The sequence below is a fragment of the Antechinus flavipes genome, chromosome 6 (assembly GCF_016432865.1).
Source record: "Antechinus flavipes isolate AdamAnt ecotype Samford, QLD, Australia chromosome 6, AdamAnt_v2, whole genome shotgun sequence".
Classification (NCBI taxonomy): Eukaryota; Metazoa; Chordata; class Mammalia; order Dasyuromorphia; family Dasyuridae; genus Antechinus; species Antechinus flavipes.
The window spans coordinates 81907560-81926423 of NC_067403.1; the positions used below are offsets into that span (position 1 = coordinate 81907560).

The window sequence follows — 18864 nt, forward strand, 5'->3', positions numbered from 1 at the left end:
AAGAAAACTGTTATAAAAATGATGAAAGATTGCTTGCATGATGTCAAATTAGTAACCACTTCAAGCTATGACTCTGACTAGAACTTTTTAACAAACAATTAAATTTTCCATGCCCATTTGGCCAACTCTTCATGTACACATTACTATCTGCCATCACATGATAACAATTAAGACCACACATCATGTTGTAATGTTGATAGAATTTTTTGAATTCTTCCAAGAAAGTGATGCATGACTACAAAGCAGGATTATGAGAACCACTGGGTGACTTAAAAATGGAAATTAAAAAAAAAAAAGGCAAAGATGACAACAAAAGAATTAAAAATAGTAAAGATGTTCCTTTAAAGAGTCACACATAGAAGCTCTTAGATAAAAATCAACAGCACATTTTCAGAGAAGAACAAAAGAGATTAAAGCAGAGGTAAGAGTAATTATAGTAAATGAGCAAGCCTGAGAAAAGATCTGAACTGAATAAAAAAACTTACTAACTTCTATTACTAATTTCTTCCATAGTTGGATATTTTGTACTTTTTCTGAAAATGTTTTTAGTATAACTGGAGTAGTATCATGGGATTAGAGTTGGAAAAAACCTTAGTGACTCTGTAACTCAGCCTCCTCATTTTTCACATGAGGAAACTGAAGCCAAAAATGAAAGTGACTTGCCCGAGATCATATAGTCAGTGGGGGATAGCAAATGAAGGATTCAAATCCAGGCTTCCTGACTTCACATTCAGTATTCTTTTTACTATGTCAAATAAAACAAATAATTACAAATAAAAATGAAATTATAGAGCACTGGTATATTGCTTTTTTAAAGGTGAGTGAAAATACATATAACCAAAATCAGAAATTAGATAGGAAAATGACAGTAAACAAAAAAGAAATTGAGAGTATTATCAGAGGCTATTCCATACTGCTATATGCTAATAAATTAGAGAACATATGGAACATGGATAAACACTAATAAAAAGATACCAAGTACTAAGTGAGTTTGGAGGAAAGAAAAATTATTGCCAACTTGGGGAAGTCACGGAAGACTTCATGAAGAAGATAGCATTTGAGCTGGACCAAGGACAGACAAGATTCCAAAAAGTGGAAAGATGGGCAAAAATATTAGTTCATGAAATGGTGTGACCAAAGGCAGAGAGGAGATAAAGCAATAAGCATGTACACTAGGATGATAAGTAGTCCAATTTGAGGATATGTTGTGTATAAAGAAGGAAGTAACCTAAGAATACTAGAATAGTAGAGAGTTTCCAAAATGTAGAGGACTTGAATTTGTCCTTTATTCACTATGCATCAGGAAGCTTTTCGAGGGTTTTGAATATCGGAAAAGGAACCAATTGTTGTAGAAGGCTCTTGTTATAACCCATAATAATATAGAAAAATGGTAAGAAAAGGAGATGGTGGATTAAAAATATACCATGAAGGAGGATCTGATAGACTTTAGCAACTGAATGACTATAGAAGGTGACAGTGTCACAAGAGGCAATGATCACAGCAGTAAGATTTCAAATATGTTCAAATACTGGTTAATAAATAATGTTAAAAAGAAAAGGAAATCAAAAAGAGGAATCAACCTGGGGAGAAAATTTGTTAAAGAATCATCCATTCACCAATATGGCCATGCCAATTCCTCATTAAAAAAACCTTCAGTGAGTCCTTCATGCCTTTTATTAGATAAAATACAAAATCCTTGCCCTTATCTCTAAGGAATTCCACAATCAGGTTCCAACCCATTTTTTACCAGCTTTACTTCCTAAACTTCCTTTTGTTTATTCTGTATTTAACCAAACTTGGTATTCCCTAATCTTATGCCCGACTCTCCTGCCTAAGTGAATTTAGACAGGCTTTGCTCAAGCCTACAGGGCACTCCCTTCCAATTTTCATCTATTAAAATTCTTCTCTTCTGCCTCATTTCCAAAATATATAGAGAATTGACTCTAATCTATAAGAAATCAAACCATTCTCCAATTGATAAATGGTCAAAGGATATGAACAGGCAATTCTCAGACAAAGAAATTGAAACTATTTATAGACATATGAAAATATGCTCCAAATCATTATTAATCAGAGAAATGAAAATTAAGACAACTCTGAGATACCACTACACACCTCTCAGATTGGCTAGAATGACAGGGAAAGATAATGGGGAATGTTGGAGGGGATGTGGGAAAACAGGGACGCTGATACATTGTTGGTGGAATTGTGAACACATCCAGCCATTCTGGAGAGCAATTTGGAACTATGCTCAAAAAGTTATCAAACTGTGCATACCCTTTGATCCAGCAGTGTTTCCACTGGGCTTATACCCCAAAGAGATACTAAAGAGGAAAGGGACCTGTATGTGCCAACATGTTTGTGGCAGCCCTGTTTGTAGTGGCTAGAAGCTGGAAAATGAAAGGATGTCCATCAATTGCAGAATGGTTGAGTAAATTGTGGTATATGAATGTTATGGAATATTATTGTTCTGTAAGGAATGACCAGCAGGATGAATACAGAGAGGACTGGCGAGACTTACATGAACTGATGCTAAGTGAAATGAGCAGAACCAGGAGATCATTATATACCTCAACAACGATACTGTTTGAGGATATATTCTGATGGAAGTGGATCTCTTTGATAAAGAGAACCTTAATTGATCAAAGATGGACAGCAGCAGCTACACCCAGAGAAAGAACACTGGGAAATGAATATAAACTGCTTGCATTTTTGTTTTTCTTCCCAGGTTATTTATACCTTCTGAATTCAATTCTCCCTGTGCAACAAGAAAACTGTTCGGTTCTGCACACATAGATTGTATCTAGGATATACTGCAACCCATACAATATGTAAAGGATTCTTGCCATCTGGGGGAAGAGGTGGAGGGAGGGAGAGGAAAAATCGGAACAGAAGTGAATGCAAGGGATAATACTGTAAAAATTACCCTGGCATGCGTTCTATCAATAAAAAGTTATTTTAAAAAATTCTTCTCTTCCTCCAAATCAAGCATCTCCTATTTGATGAATTTCTTTAAACTCATTTCACTTAATGCCCTTAGCAGAAACTAAGCTCTCCCTTCTTCACATCCTCAACTAGCACTTTGTAATTTTTTTAGCCTTATCACATGCACATACCTGTGTATGGAACATTCTTCCAGCATTTGATTGTAAGCTTATAAACTTTCATGGCAAAGTTTGTAATTTTTCCATCTTTGTATCCCCAGTATGTTCCTTATAGGCATTTAGGAATTCTTTAATTACGTCTGTATTCAGGTGACAGTTGCAGACATGAAATCAATTGCATTTCTTAAGAGGGAGGGAGAGAGAAAGAGGAAGATGAAGAGAAAAGGAGAAAGAAAGGAAGGAAAGAAAGAGGGAGAAAGGAGAGAAAGAAAGAGTGAGTGATGGGGAGACAGAGAGGAAAGAAAAAGAAAAAAAAGAAGAAGAAGAAGAATGAAGAAAGGAAAGAAGGAAGAAGAAGAAGAAGAAGAAGAAGAAGAAGAACAAGAAGAAGAAGAAGAACAAGAAGAAGAAGAAGAAGAAGAAAGGAAAGGAGAGAAGAGGGAGGGAGAATTGGAGAGAGACAGAAAAAGGAGGGAAGGAGACGAGGAAAGAAAGAAAAGGAGAGTAGAGGCAAAGACAAAACTTTGGAAAATATCTTCCTTAAGAAATCAGGAAGAGGAGCTAGTGAAGAAGATAGAGAAGGAACAATCAGAAAGGTAGGAAGTGAAGCAAGAACATAGTACCAAAGAGGACAAATAAAAAGTGCCTCAAGGAGAAGTCCTGAACTGTGGCAAGTGCTGCAGAAGGATCAAAAAAGATGAATACTGAGACTATTGAGTAAAGAGATGATTAATGATCTTTGAGAAAGCAGTTTTTATAGCATAAAGAAGGAAACCAGTCTGTGAGAGATCCAATGAGTAAATGGGAGAGAAGTGCAAATACTGATTTAGGATTTTTTTTTCAAGCAGTTAAGCAATTAAATGGAGAAAAGAGTTGGATCAAATAGCTTTTTATGGGTAGAAAATGAAGAGGAAAAATGAGGGATTTTTTTAGGCAGCTAAGGAAGGAAGCAGTGGAAAGAGAAAATGTGTGGGTATATATATTCATGTCCAAAGAAAAAAAACTGAGGAACTTTGTGAAATGAAGCATAATTTTTCACCTTTTTTTTTTACTACATGGCTAATATGAAAATGTGTTTTACATGACTTCACCCATATAATTTACATTATATTGTTTGTCTTCTCAATGGGTGGGATAGAGGGTAGAAAGAAAGATAGAATGTAGAAATTGAAATTTTTAAATGAATGTTAAAAAATAATTGGACTTTTTTTAAAGATAAGTTTGACACTCAATATTGTTATTCAGTTTTTAAAATCAGTTATTTTATCTATAAATAATAGTCTCTAATAGTCTAAATATCTATAAAGCAATAGTCTCCAGGACATTAAATATAAAAGAATAGTTGTAGAATAAGGACTTGTCCCAAGACTTATTTTTATCTGATTTACAAAATGGACTGTTAACAACTATTATCAGAATCAGATTTCCACATAGTGAATTTCCTTTAAGAAGCTTCAAAGTCAATGCACAGATAACAAGCAAGTATATTCATCAGGATTGGGAAAACCTATAGTGGTGAGTAATTTCCTACCACTAATAATGGGTACACATGAGTCATAAGGTCACATCAAAGGCAACATGAGGGGCTAGATTTAGAGGCAGGGGCCTTCAGAATGAAGCTACTACTGACTCTCTGTATGACATTGGTCAAATCAGATCATATCGCTATAAATCTCTAATAATATAATATAGATAAAATCAAGGGGTTGCACTAGATAGCCTCTAGTAATAAAAGTATTTAAATTAAAAATTAATGATTATGGAAGAATACAAGCCACAGTCTCCCAAAATTTCTGGGGAAATATTTGGTTTCTAAGACTGAAATGGAAGGTTCACAACCAATCAGACACAAGGGTACGAGTCTATAAACAGTGTGATGATCAGATAGAAGAGATTATAGCATTATACATGAGAGACCAGACTACATAAATCGCAATAATAACAAAATCTTAGCCCTCTGGTGAAGTGTTCCAGCATCTTTGTGGAAGGAAACTCCATGACAAAATTAGGAAAATGTAATAGTAGAGCTATACTACAGATCATTTAGCCAAGGTAGTAATACTGAGTTTGAAATGTTAAACAAGACTGAGAACAATGAAAAATTAAGCCAAGCATTCGTAAAAGGAAGCTTCAATTATCCATGCATATTGGCAGAAATTTTCAAATGGATAAAATATGTAGCTAAGGTTTAGAGATTTGATAAATGACTACTTCTTAGAATAGACAGTTCCATTGCTCATAAGAAAAAAATAAATTTCCTTTTGCTTCTGAGTAGTTCTGAGTAACATGTAGGAGGTAGCATAGGTTTTATCCACAGGTAAAATTCCAGATTTGGTAGGAGAGGGAAAGTAGCTACAAGAACAAGATTAATCATACTACACTTTAATCTATGATGAAATGCAATATCGTTATAGAAAATAGAACTGTGACTAAAAGGAACATCTCTTGAAACTATTTATTTCTCTTTTTTCCCATAATACATGGACCTTCATTGCTGCTCAAGCAGACTACTACAAGAGACTCCTGAAAGGTTATTCTTCTTCTCCTTCCTTTTCTCAAACCCATTTCTTCAACCCAGTCAAAAATAATTATACTGTCAAATAATTATATTGTCATATTATTAATTGCCAATGGCAATGGTTTCCCATCATCTATGAAATGAAGTTCAAACTCTTTCATTTAGGATTCAAAACTTTTTACCACATTTTCCTTCTTTCCAGTCTGATTTCACATCACTTTCCTCACCCTATCCTAAACTCTCTCTAAATTAGGTTACTCTAACTCCTAGAATACAACAGTGTTATTTTGCCTCTCTCCCTTTGTTAACAGTTTCATATTCCTAGAGTGTCTTTGTCTGAATCCCTATCCACTCATTAAAGTCTAACCCAACTGACTTACTCACTTCTCCTTCTGTACTACATTTTGCCTCCTATGTCCACATCTTTGCAAAATCTCTTCCCAATGCCTGGAATACACTTTCTCCTCACCCTTCCCTATTGCCAGATCTTATCTTTACTCAAGATTCAGTTCAAGTATCACTTTTTATAAGAGACCTTTCTTGATGCTCCCTTCTTAGCACAGTCATTAGCTCCTTCCTCTCCCACATTACTGTGTATGTTTTTTTCTTCATGTATTTCATATTCATTTGTTGTGTCCATAGCAAAAGTATACAATGCATTTGTGTATTTCTCTCTCCCTAAACCCATACTTGAGATAATATTAATTTCTCCAAAGTAGGAACTATTTACATTAAGTCTTTTTGTGATCTTCTCCTAACAGAGGTCCTAGCATGCTATACCACCTCTTTGATGAAGACTTTCCCCCTCAGACCCTCACAGGGTACATACTATTGATAAGAATTCTGTATTGATCATCAATAGGACCCACTGATGTATGTTGGTGGAGCAGCAGCAAGGTGCTTAATGATCTTTAATTTTTGATTTGAACACATCTAATGTTCTCTTAAAGATGAAAGTGATAAAAGAAAAGCATTACAATAACAAATGGCTAAGCCAGCTCATATTTTTGATAGGAATTGTATTATACTAAAATGATCTGAATATTAAGTTACTGGGGACATCAGAAAGCATTCCTCAGTATTAAAAAGAAAAGCAAATGTTCCACAACAAACTTCACTCCTTTTAGGGGAGATGTTAAACTGACTGTTTCTTTGTATTATCTTCCCTGTGGAATTGGAGTTGAAAGTCACACAATTATTTTAAAGTGTGAATTCCTGAATCTCAGATTAGCCAAAATAGCAATAAAGAATAAGGACACTTTTCTAAACTGCTTGGAGAAGTAGTTATTTGATGAGGCTGTCCTGAACTTCCAGTCCTATAAAGAAAAATGTAATTTTGAGTGTATTTTTCAGCTAATAGGTATTATTCAGTACATTATCATCTTTGTACACAATTCATCAAGCAATTAGTCATATGCATGGAGTTCCCAAAACCCAATCATTCAATAAGATAATTTTCCACAATTCATCAAGCAATTAGTCATATGCATGGAGTTCCCAAAACCCAATCATTCAATAAGATAATTTTCCTTATTGACTCAGTTATCCTGAAGGAATTACAACAGGTTCGATTCAGGCTATACACATGTCAAATAAATCACAAAAGTATTTTATGAAGGAAGACAGCATTTTCACTATATAATATAAGGAACTACTTAGGGGCCATTTAGTCCAACTTTACTTTTACAGATAAGATCTTAAAAGGCTGAATAAGTTGGCCAAGATCAAATAGGTAGGAAATAAAAAAGGAGGAATCTGAAACTCTAACACCTAATTCTAAATTCACTGTTCTTTCTATTATGTGACCCTGGTTAAGAGGGAACCAAGGCTCTTGGATTAAGGGAAATTAGTATGAGCAATGATAGAACTCTGGAACTGTAACTAGATAGTAGAATTTAGGAAGGTTGGAGTCACCTAATTTTGGATTTAAGTATTATTTCTTTTGGCATTTTTAATTAATTGCCTTTCCTAGAAGAATTATTTCTAAATTTGAATGCCTTCTTTTCACTTGTAAAATCCTATAAAATGCATTTCCATAGTCTAAAATGTATTGAAGCAAGGTAAATAGGAAGTAGGGGACAGAAACTGGCATCATGAGACAGTAGCAGAAGGATAATTACAGTAATTAGGCTTGAGGTATTTCAAATCTAGAGCCAAGTTGAGCAAATAGATCAAAAGTTGAATGAATTCCTTGGGTTGGGGTTCAGTCAGTGATGATTTAGGATAAGATGAAAGAAAAAAGCCATAGAAACAAAGATTAGCTGCTCTAGACCAGTCTTGAAACTGAAACCCTGATAAAGCTGCTAAGGTTCATCTGGAAGATGGCAGGGAATACACAAGATGCATAGTAATCCCAGGGCTCCATTTTCTACCATCATGGGCAAGACTTATTACCTTGGAGAGAAAGTACCTTAGATGGATAGGTTTAGCTCTCGATCATACTGTCAAAATGTTTTGAAGACCAAGGAAGACTTGTATCGGCCAGAAAAGAGCTTGCCAGGAGAACTGCTAAGCAAGATTTAAGAGTGATTGTGTCCAGTCTACTTTGGGTTTTTCATGTATATGAGACTTGGCTTTGACCCAACATATTAAGCTCTCCTTCTCAAGAGGACTTCCACTTACAAGCATTTTTTTCACTTGAAATCAATTAAACTTCTGTTTAACCTCTGACTCTCCTGTCCCTAGCCTGCTCTGCTCCAGCCACTAATGTGTTAGAAGCCAGTTCTGGTTCAGTTAGTACTTGAATTTTCACTTTCCTAACAGTTTTCTTAATGAAGATATGGAAGATATGGACCAAATCCTTCTCTTAGTCTAGGCAGAGAAAACGAGTAGAGTTTTCTCAAGAAACTTTACCAAGAAATTGAGGGATAAGAAAAAGAAAACAGAATATGAAAGCACAAACTAGATAAGCACTGACATAATCATAAAACACTGAAATCTTACCTGAGAGAACTTCCACCTGGTCACAGATAGATGTGTTTGTCTCATTTGAAGGACACATCACACAGCCTGAGTCCCTTTCTCTTCCTTAGCGTCTCAACTCTATCTGAAGGATATCAAAGATTTTTCTACTGGGACATCCTTCATTGACCATGAAAAAAGACTTTAAGGTCTTTCTTTTGTTGAATCCTATATCTGCACACCCAGGAAGGTCTGGTCTATTTCTCTCTATCCTGATTCATCTGTCCATATAGTCCTGTTGTTTAATCTGATTCAGCCATAGATAGGGGCTCTTTTCACTGCACCTTTTGTTCTCATCAGCTAACAGGACTGGAATCATCCTCAATTCAAATGACCCTAAAAGGTTACAATCATCCAATTCCTTGAAGCTGCCTTAGGCACAGACCAGGTTCTAATACAGACTAGTGGGCTTTAGCTATTAATACCCTTAGCCTCCAGGGAATTCCCTACTAATTCCAGTTTTGAGTGGTATCTCTTATTTTTCATATTTCAGTAGGAATAAAATAAAAAAAATTTGTTAAGTCCTAATTATCAGTTCTACTCATTCCCCAAGTTAGTAGATTTTAAAATATATTACTCATGTTGTTGTTGTTGCTGTTTGCTTGCTTGTTTTTTCTCTCCTTTTTTCCCTTTTTGATCTGATTTTTCTTGTGCAGCATGACAAAAGTGGAAATATGTTTAGATTTTGCACATATTTAACTTACATTGGATTACTTGCTGTCTAAAGGAGAAGAGAGGGGAGAGAGAGGAAGAAAAATATGAAATACAAGTTTTTGTTGAATGTTGAAAACTATCTTTACGTGTATTTTGAAAAATGACAAGCTATTATTTTTAAAAGATATTATTCAGATCAAAGAAATGAAGAAAAGTATGCATTAGTACAAAAATAATTACTTTTTTAAGGGTGTCAAAAAAACTGGAAACTAAAGGAATGGTCAGCAATTGGGAAACAGCTCAATAAAATATATGAACATAATGGGATACTAATATCATAATAAGTAACAAAAGGAGAAATTTTAGAGAAATCTTGGAAGACTTTATCAACTGATGTTATGTGAATTAAACAGAATGATGAGAACAATGTATATAATAAAACCATTGTAAAAATGAACAATTTAAAAACAAAAAACTTTGATAATACCAATGACCAGCCATAATAGAGAGAATGGTACCCACTTCCTAACAGAGAGAGAAAAGATATAAAATGCAAAGTAAGAGATACATTTTTGCACATGGCCAACATTTTACTTGATAATACCTACATATATATATATATATGTCAAGATTTTGCTTTGATCCCCCATTTGCAAAGAAGAAGGTGGAAGAGAGAGAAAATTAATGCTTGTAATTGAAAATGAAATTGAATTTTTTTAGAAAGACATTATTTAGATGTTCCTGAGAGAGTGATACTCTATAATTCATGGTAATTTTTAGGGGGGCTTTGGGACCCTTGATCTATGATTTCATCATTATAGGGAATTCATCTGTCATTTAAAAATCATAGAAAGCTGTCTGAGGCACTAAGAAGTTAAGTTACTTGCCCAAGGTCCTACAACCAGCAAGTGAAAGAGATGAAACTTCAGCCCAAGTCTTCCAAGTTCAGCCTTTCTATTATTGTATGCTATCTCTCATTACAAAATTTAATTTGACAGCTAATTTGAAACACAAGATTCACCTCCTGGCAGAGTAGTGACAGACTCAGGTAAAGAAATAGACCTCTATTTTTTGGATAGGATGAATCTAGCAATTTGTTTAGATTGGCTATGCATAGTTTTGGGTTTTATTTGGGGAAAACTGTAGGTAGAAAAGAATAAACACCAAATTTTGTTATTCAAAATTAACCTTCAAAAGAAAAAGAAACACAAAGTAAAAATACGGAGGTTTTTACCTACAATAAAAAGAAACTAGTTCCATCACACTTCTCCATCAAAAAACAAATCCCACAAAATTTTCAAAATCAATCATACAATCAGAATTCTCAAGTTGAAAGAAAATTCAGGTGTAATCTGGCTTTACCCCTACTAACCAACAAGAATTTACTGAGTTTTCCTATGTGCCTAGCACTGGACTAAGAAAGAAAAATCACCAATGTTAGTGAGAGTAAGCTACTTTCTTGGTACCTTGAATTGCTGAATCACTCTCTAATTCTCAAAGCCATTAATTTAGCCATCGTATGAGAAAAGTGGGAGATGCATCTATATCCCTATTTTACAGATGGAGAAACAGATAGTAAACAAGGTTAAATGGCTAGTATTGGCATGATATTACCATATCATACTACCTTGAGTTCCATGTCTCAAAGGAGAAAAAGGAGGAGGCATCCATTTAAGTGGTTGAAGAGGTTTCCCCTGGTCATGAAGACTGAATGGAGATAGGGCTCCAGAAACCTCAGCTTAAGAAACATGGACTTCAAACAAACTATACCATGTAATTTGAACAGCACATGATCCAGCTAAATTTCTTGTGTCCTGAACTTGGGGTTACTGGTGCCCATCACAGCCCTTTCTATCTCCTTTATGAAGATTTACTTGATAATTATGGGTGGAAAATTACATGCTTTAAAGTATATTCTTGAGTCCCAGTAGACCCTATTGGAGAGAACCTTGCATAGAACATAAAATACTGAAGATCAAACAAGTTCTAATCAAAGTTACCCTAAGTCTGATTCTTTATCTGTCCAATGATAGCTGAATGAACCACTGAAGAAGCTGTAGATCCACTCTGTAAGAGTGGTCTTAAAGTCAGGAAAATTCCAATCTCAGAATCTTCCTATGTGACTCTGAGCAGATCACTTTATCCTGCTTGTCTCAGTTTCCTCATCTGTCAAGTGAGCTGAAGAAGGAAATGGCAAACCCCTCCAATATCTTTTCAAGGAAAACCCCAAATGGAGTCACAGCCAAAATGACTGAAGTAACTCAACAACAATATCTCAGGTGATTCAATAAGTGTGAAAAAAATTCACAACAGGGAATCATGGTCATCTGCTACCAATTATAATTAGAAAGAGCCATAGATTTGGAGTGAGAATCTCCATTCAAATTCTGGCTCTGATACTCACCCAAATGACTTTTTACAAGTAATTTCATCTCTCTGGGCTTCTATTCTTCATGTCATGTCCATTTTATGATGGTCCATGATCTCTGAGTTAGAAGAGGCCTTAAATGTTAATTAGTTCAATTTCCCAAACCCTGAATTAAACCTTTCCTGGTCATAACTTCATCTTTAAAAATCACCTCTAGGAACACTGTATCTCTAAAATGATAGCTTTGGAGTGGGAAGAATAAAAAAGTGAAGAATATTATTACATTTATTGTTTTAAGAGAATAAAAACAAATGTACATTCATAGAATAGGTCATTAAACTACTTTGAAAAGTACATTGATTCTTCATTATTCTGCAGGTTTTTTATTCAGCAAGTTCTAAACTGTCCAGAACACAGATGGGAAACAAAAAAAAGTAGGCAAAAAGGGATATCTTTATGTATGTAGTTTATATATGAGAGGGATCCTCATACCTTATTTACTTTTACTCTACTCTTACTTCTAATGATCCCATTGATTTGAGCTGGGTTTCTTGCTCAGACCAAATTAGAATCAGCAAAAAGGGGTGTGTACAGCTGCAAATGACAGCTGTCATCATGCTGACAGCTTGAATTTAGAAAGGAAAAGAAAAAATAACTATAAAAAGCAAATAGGAGAATTTTTAAAAGCACAGCAGTAGTGTACAGCCCTATATGCCCTAAGGGCATTTCAACAGAACAAATGATGTTCATCATGATGGGCCTGAATCATCAAGAAAAGTTTGACTTCATTGCAGTATTTCTAGTCTTAAGAAAACAGGGAAGTATAAAATACTCTTTTAAAAGCATTTCACTCCCCTCCCCCCCAAAAAAAGTTTTTTAATTGAGAGCTTCAAGGGGTAAGGCATCAGTTATCTAGAAAATACACGTGCAGTACTTAATTTCCCAATGGTGCCCAAATAAATGAGGCACTACTGAATATCCCAGTGATCACTTGGACTCAGCAGGTTTTATTTTGTCTTGTTTTCTAAAATTAGCTTGTGTGAATAGACAATAAAGGAAACAAAAATCCTTCCACCAACAGATCCTAAACTTTAAAAGTGGAAGTGATTTTGAGGTTTACCTAATTCAACCTCCTCTTTTTTTTTTTTGTAAATGGAGAAATTGGGGCCCAAATAAGGGAAGAGATTTGCCCAAAGTCACATAGATCTATAGAATTGAACACAACTTTTCTCATTTCTGACCAGTTGCTCTTTTCCCCAATGCTATGCCCTAATCTATGATTTTACAAATTGAAACAACTCAGAAGCCAGATAAGTGGCTTAATCAATGAACTTATGATTTCCCTCCAGTCAAAGAGAAAAAACAGAAACTTAGGTCTTCTGTTAGTTTTTAGGTCAGTGAAGTTTCTCCACTTTACTACTAAGGATCTCTTTCCTTCCCAGGCTTTGAAAACCCCACCGAACCCTTCCCGCCAGGGGTCTCCAGGCACCCTCTGCCCTCACCTGCAGAAAGCAGTGCCCTGAAGGGGCATGTTCAGCCACGCTGGCATTGTACACCTGTCGCTGGAAGACGGGTTCGTTGTCGTTTACGTCCTCCACAGTCACGCTCACCCAGCAGGTGGAGGAGAGAGGAGGCTGGCCGAGGTCCTGAGCCACCACTTGCAGCTCCACAGCTTCCTGGACCTCTCGGTCCAAGGTCAGGGTAGTGCTTATCACTCCACTCTCCGGATGCACAGCAAAGGCCAGAGGGGTGCATCTTGCTCCAGAAGCAGCATCTTCTGGGCTACAGTCGCTCGGGGGCTGGACCTGGGTTAGTCTGTAGCGCACCATGGCCTGGTCAGTGCCTGGTTCATCTCCGTCAGATGCGCTAAGACGGAGCACTGCAGTACCGGGCGCCGCGGCCTCAGATACTGAGGTATAATAGCGCTCCTGGTTGAAATGGGGAGCCTGGTCATTGACATCGGTGACCCGTAGTAAGAGGGTCTCCCGGGTGCTAAGGGACGGGGACCCCGAGTCGGTGGCCACTAGCAGCAGCTCGTACTGGCTGCGGCTCTCCCGGTCTAGGGGCCCCTCCACGCAAAGGAAGAATACATCCCGGGGGCCTCCGGGATGCAGTGCGAAGGAGTCCACACCGCCTTCCAAGGAGAGTGTGACGCCTGCGCTGCCACCTTCACTACCCACTATAACTTCGTCCGCTTCCTCCTCCTCAGGGTCCCCATCCAGGTCTGACACGGAGACTCGGGCAATATAATCCCCGCGTTTGGCGCCCTCTGACACCTGAGCTCCGCCGCCTTCCGTTAGAAAGAGCAAGTGGATGACGGGCGGGTTGTCGTTCACGTCCAGCACAGCAATGGATACCAGAGCGCTGGCGGCCTCCGGTTCCGCGCCTCCGTCTCGGGCTTCCACAACCAGCTGGTGCCAGGACTGGGACTCTCTGTCCAGCGGCCGGCGCACTCGCACCAGGCCGGTCAGCTCTTCCACGGAGAAGTAGGCGCCCTCGCTGTCTAGCCAGCCCGCGGACGGCTGCCTGGCGCGGAGGCTGTAGCGCACTTCTCCGTTGGGCCCCAGATCGAGGTCCGTGGCATGCACCCGGCAGACCGCGGTGCCCGGCGGGGCGTCTTCGCGCACAGTGGCCCGGTATTCACTCTGGTTGAAGACCGGCGGGTTGTCGTTCTCGTCCAGTACGCGTACTTCCACTTGCAGGCGGCCAATGCGCCGAGGGCTGCCTCCATCCCAAGCCTCTATCATCAGTTCGTGCGCAGCGACAGCCTCGCGGTCCAGACGCCGCACCAACACGAGGTCCAGAGGCTCCAGAGGGGAGGAGGAGGAAGATGAGGAGGAGCCCGACGAGGAGGACTGCTGCCCCGGGCCTCCGTAGCGCAGCTGGAAGAAGCGTCCCTCAGTGTCCGTGAGTTCGGGAGGCTGCAGCAGGGTGTAACCCTGGATGCTAAAGAGCCCCGCATCTGGGTCCCGGGCCCCGGGCAGGCGGAAGGCTGTGCCCGGGGGGCTGAGCTCGGAGATGTCTAGCTGCAGGGTGTCACTAGGAAAACGAGGTGAGTGATCGTTCACGTCGTTCACGGTAATCTCCACCTGCACCACGGCGCCCAGCAGCGTGGCCGCCACGAAGCTGTAGCGGTCCCGCCGCTCGCGGTCCAGGCTTCGCGCCGTGCGGATAATGCCAGTGTCGGTGTCCACGTGAAAGTCGTCCAGCAGTGAGGAGTCGCCTGAGTCCTCAGAGAGGAAGAAGCCGTCTCCCACCCCCTGCTGCTCACCGGGCAGCCCGGCACGGATATCCCCAACCAGAGTATCCGGTGGGAGCCCTTCGTCCACCGCTAGGCTGAGGTTGTACACCTGAGCGGACGAGCCGGAGGCGGTCCACAGCCACATGTGGAGGAAGAAGCCCAGCAGGTAGCGCAGCCGGGCAGCCAGAGTGCACAGCTGTCCACCGCTGCAGCCGGGTCTCCGCTTCTGGCTTCCTCTCTCGGCGCGGAGCTGGAGCTGCTCCCCAGCCAGAGCATCCCATTGCAATCCTTTGCACGTCTCCCTTCTCCTGGGGAACATCAGGCGTTGCCCAGCCGGGATTTCCTGCTGCCGTTGCTGCTGCAGCGCCTTGCACCTCCTTCTCCCAGGGGGATTCATTTCTTCCCCCTCTGCTCACCTCAGTTCATCCGCTTTTTGGAAAACTGCTATTTGTCTTCGTAGCTTGGTGGAAGAGCCAAGCGCCTCTTCAGGGAGCCTCCTTCCGGAACCGGCGTCTCAGCCAAGGAAGAAAGAGTTTGTTTAGCAAATGGACAAACAGCAGTTCTGAGTTCTCGGGGTTGCACTTTGCGACTGGCAAAGTCTTCCTCTGCCTAGAGCATATGCAGGACTAGAAAGCTGCTGCTTTTACTGCTGCTGCCCTCTTCTCCAGCTTCATCCCCTGGATTTTCTTAGGTCGGTCTCATCTCGGTTTCTCCCTCTGCCGTTATTCCTTTTACATCTGTTCCTTGTTCTGCTCGGCTGGTTGTTTCCCCCTGGTAAAGTCAGGTGCATTATTTCTTTTGCCAGAAAAGGAGGAAATCATTTTAGCCGCGCGCACACGCGGGGAGGGAGAGGAGGAGGAGAAAGAGGAGGAGAAAGAGAAAGGGAGGGAGAAAGTTGGTGCGGTGAATAACAAGTGTGTGAGTGAAGGGTTGGTGGGCGGGGAGGGACAGCTCCCTAGCCTCGGCCGCCGCTTCTGCTGCTCCTGCTGGCGGAGCTGCGTGTCTCCTCCGCAGCAAGGAGAGCGAGGAGCGCCGCGCCCCCTCCTCTGCCGTCTACCCCTCCTCACCATGTGACTTCGCTCAGACAAGGGCAAACTCCAACCCGGAGAACCGCGGCACTGCCGCAGGGCACGATTCCCCTGCTGTGGCTGGCCGCGAGACCCCTGCTAGAGGCGAAGTGCTAAGGTTGGAACAGGGAAGCAAAGAGAGAAGACTGCCTGGGGAGAACGAAGAGAATTGGACGAGGGGGTAGATCGGGGGAGGGCCGGGGCAGGCAGCCTCGCGTGCAAAGCTGTGATTTAGAACGGTGGGGAGTAGTCTTCTCCCCTGGAAAAGACTGGGCGCTTGGCTCCGGAAAAGGGGAGGGGGAGACGGGCTCTAATCGTTTTGGGGAGCCGAACTTGTGTTCTGCATTTGGTGAGATAGACTTGTCCCTAGCGGAAGGACAGATGGAGTCAAAGGAATAGCAGCACAGCTGGTGCGAGGATTATTATAGAGAAGGGTGGGGGGAGGGCAAGGCGGTCTTCCTAGGAAAAGCCTCCAAGAAAACCCGAGAAGTCTGTGAAACACATGGGTGTAAACCACGGTTTATTATGCCGCGCTACTACTCAGCAATGTGTGAGTTTCTTGCCGAGCAGCCCCCACTCACTCTACCACCAGGACCGAGAAAGTCTGTTTGTGAGCCTTTGTTATTCATTCATTGCAAAACCAGCTCACAAGATTGCTAAGGTGTTGGCTTGGGGACGATAGAGAGCATCTGGAGCTCCCCAAAATCTGTTCGAGCCCGAGAGCATCACTTCTCCACTGAGGCAGCAGCTAGGGTCCCTCTCCGTAAGACTAAAGTTTTCTCGCAGACAATAACTTCCCCCTCTCCCCACATTTGGAAAATCTTAGATGAGCCTGAGCTGGAGAATACGAGCACTGCTCTGTCTCTTCAGTGATCCATAAAGTAAAGATTGACAAATCAATCAATCAAACAATAAACACGGATTAATCGCTTCCTAGATGCCGGGGCTGAGCTAAGCATTAGGAAGACAAAGCAAAAGCAGAAGTAGTCCCTGCCCTCGATAAGTTTGCATTCTAATTAGGGAGACAACATATATAAACAAGAACATATAAGATTAAAAAAAAAAAAAGAGTAGATGAAATATAAATGGTTCTAGTAGTTGGAGAGACTAGGTAAGGCCCCCAGGAGGCATTTGAGCTAAAACTTAAAGGAAACCAGTGAATCTCTGAGTCAGGGATTGAGAAGGAAGGGGAGATTTTCCAGACATGAGGAATAGTCAGTGCAGAAGCACAGAAAAGTGGAATGTGTCCTTCTAGGAATAATAACTAAATCAGATTGCCTAGATCAGGTTTGGGAAAGGTCTAAGAAGCCTTGGAAAGATAGAATGGGGCCAGGTTGTGAAGAGTTTTAAATCTCAAACAACTGATTTTATATTTTATCTTGGAGTTGACAGGAAAACATTAGAAAATGAACCCCACTTTAGAAAAATCACTTTGGCAACTTAGTAGATGGTTTGGAAAGAACTGGAGGGAGACCAATGAAAAGTTCATTAAAATATTACAGTAAGAAATGATGAAGGCTGAGTGGAGAGAAAAGTATATGTTAGAGCTAGGTGGTAGAAAAAGAAATTACAAGAGATGGCAATTCATTAGACAATTGATTGATTGGGGGGAGCGATGACTGAAATTTTAAGCCTGGCTGACTGAAAGGAATATGGTGTACCTGGAATTAATAGGGAAATTTTAAAATTAATAGGAAATTTCAAAAGAGGAGAGAACTTGGATAAAAGATAAATTCTGCTTTGGCTATGTTGAGTTTGACACGTGGGATCTCAAATTTGACAAAGAGCTGGTGTTACAGAACTGGAGTTCAGAAGACAGACCAGGGAAGGATAAATAGATCTCTGAATCATCTATATACAGAGTCAATAAAACAATGACAGCTGATAAGATAAGCAAGGGAAACCATAAAGAGAAAATAGGAATCAATGCAACGTTATGGACAAATATCTTGAGTCCAGTTTCTTAAACTATGGAACACAACCCCACATGAGATCTCTTAACTAAATGTAGGAGTCATAAAATTATGATTGATGATAATTTATCATTTATAATCAGTAAATTTGTGTGCCTATTTTATATATTTATATAACCAGGGTCACACAAAAATTTCTCAGTCACAAGTGAAAAAAGCTTAAGAAGTCCTGTCCTAGAATAAAGATGCTAGGCAAAAGCTGAGAATCTTTTGTGGAATGAATGATTATCCATCTCTATGAAATGATTCCTATACATGCTGAATGAGGGGAAGAGAGGAAATCACTTCTTAGGGCTATTTCCCTTCATTCACCTAGAGAAATGACATGTGTTTGTGTGTTATATCTAGCAGTAATAATAAAATCTGTAATAATAAAATAATAAAATCTAGCAGTAATAAAAATAATAATAAAATAAGCTACTGATATCACCAAACTTATTTGTGCATAAAGGTTTCACCAAAGAAAGTGTACTGTAAAATATAGAAACGGAGAGTATAAAAGAATGTATGTAATTGTTGAGTGACCATCTTGATGTAATAGTACAGAATACTAAATACTAAACCAAAAGTCCTAAGAATTGAAGTCACTTCTCAGATTTGTTGGTTGCATAACATTGGGCAAGACAAATTATCCATTTGACCCTTAGTTTTTTCATCTGTAAAATGGAACTAATAGTATTTGTACTTGAGATGCTGTCTGGCATAGGGATTAAGAGCTTCTTTAGGTTTAAACTTCACATCTGTAAGAATTTTCATTAGTACATTTCCTCACCAGATATCCTCATATCTATAAAATTACAAATCTGATCTAAATACAACATACATACATGTGGGTGGATATATGTGTGTATGTATATGTTATAAATATATACACATGTAAATATGTATATATGTAAATATACACCCTCACATATGTATATGTAAACATGTATAAATATGTGTGTGTACATATACACATGTATTTTACCTCAAAAATAT

General features: G+C 39.7%; 1 protein-coding gene across 1 annotated transcript in view; it reads right to left on the minus strand.

The window, feature by feature from the left end:
• The window catches only part of DCHS2 (dachsous cadherin-related 2), a 329685-nt gene extending 311021 nt beyond the window's left edge, over nt 1-18664 (minus strand). The window contains exon 1 of the mRNA XM_051963913.1: nt 13108-18664. Within this exon, the coding sequence (XP_051819873.1) occupies nt 13108-15243 (2136 nt within the window). The 5' untranslated portion in view covers nt 15244-18664. The remainder of the gene's footprint in view (nt 1-13107) is intronic.
• Between the last annotated feature and the right edge of the window lie 200 nt (nt 18665-18864).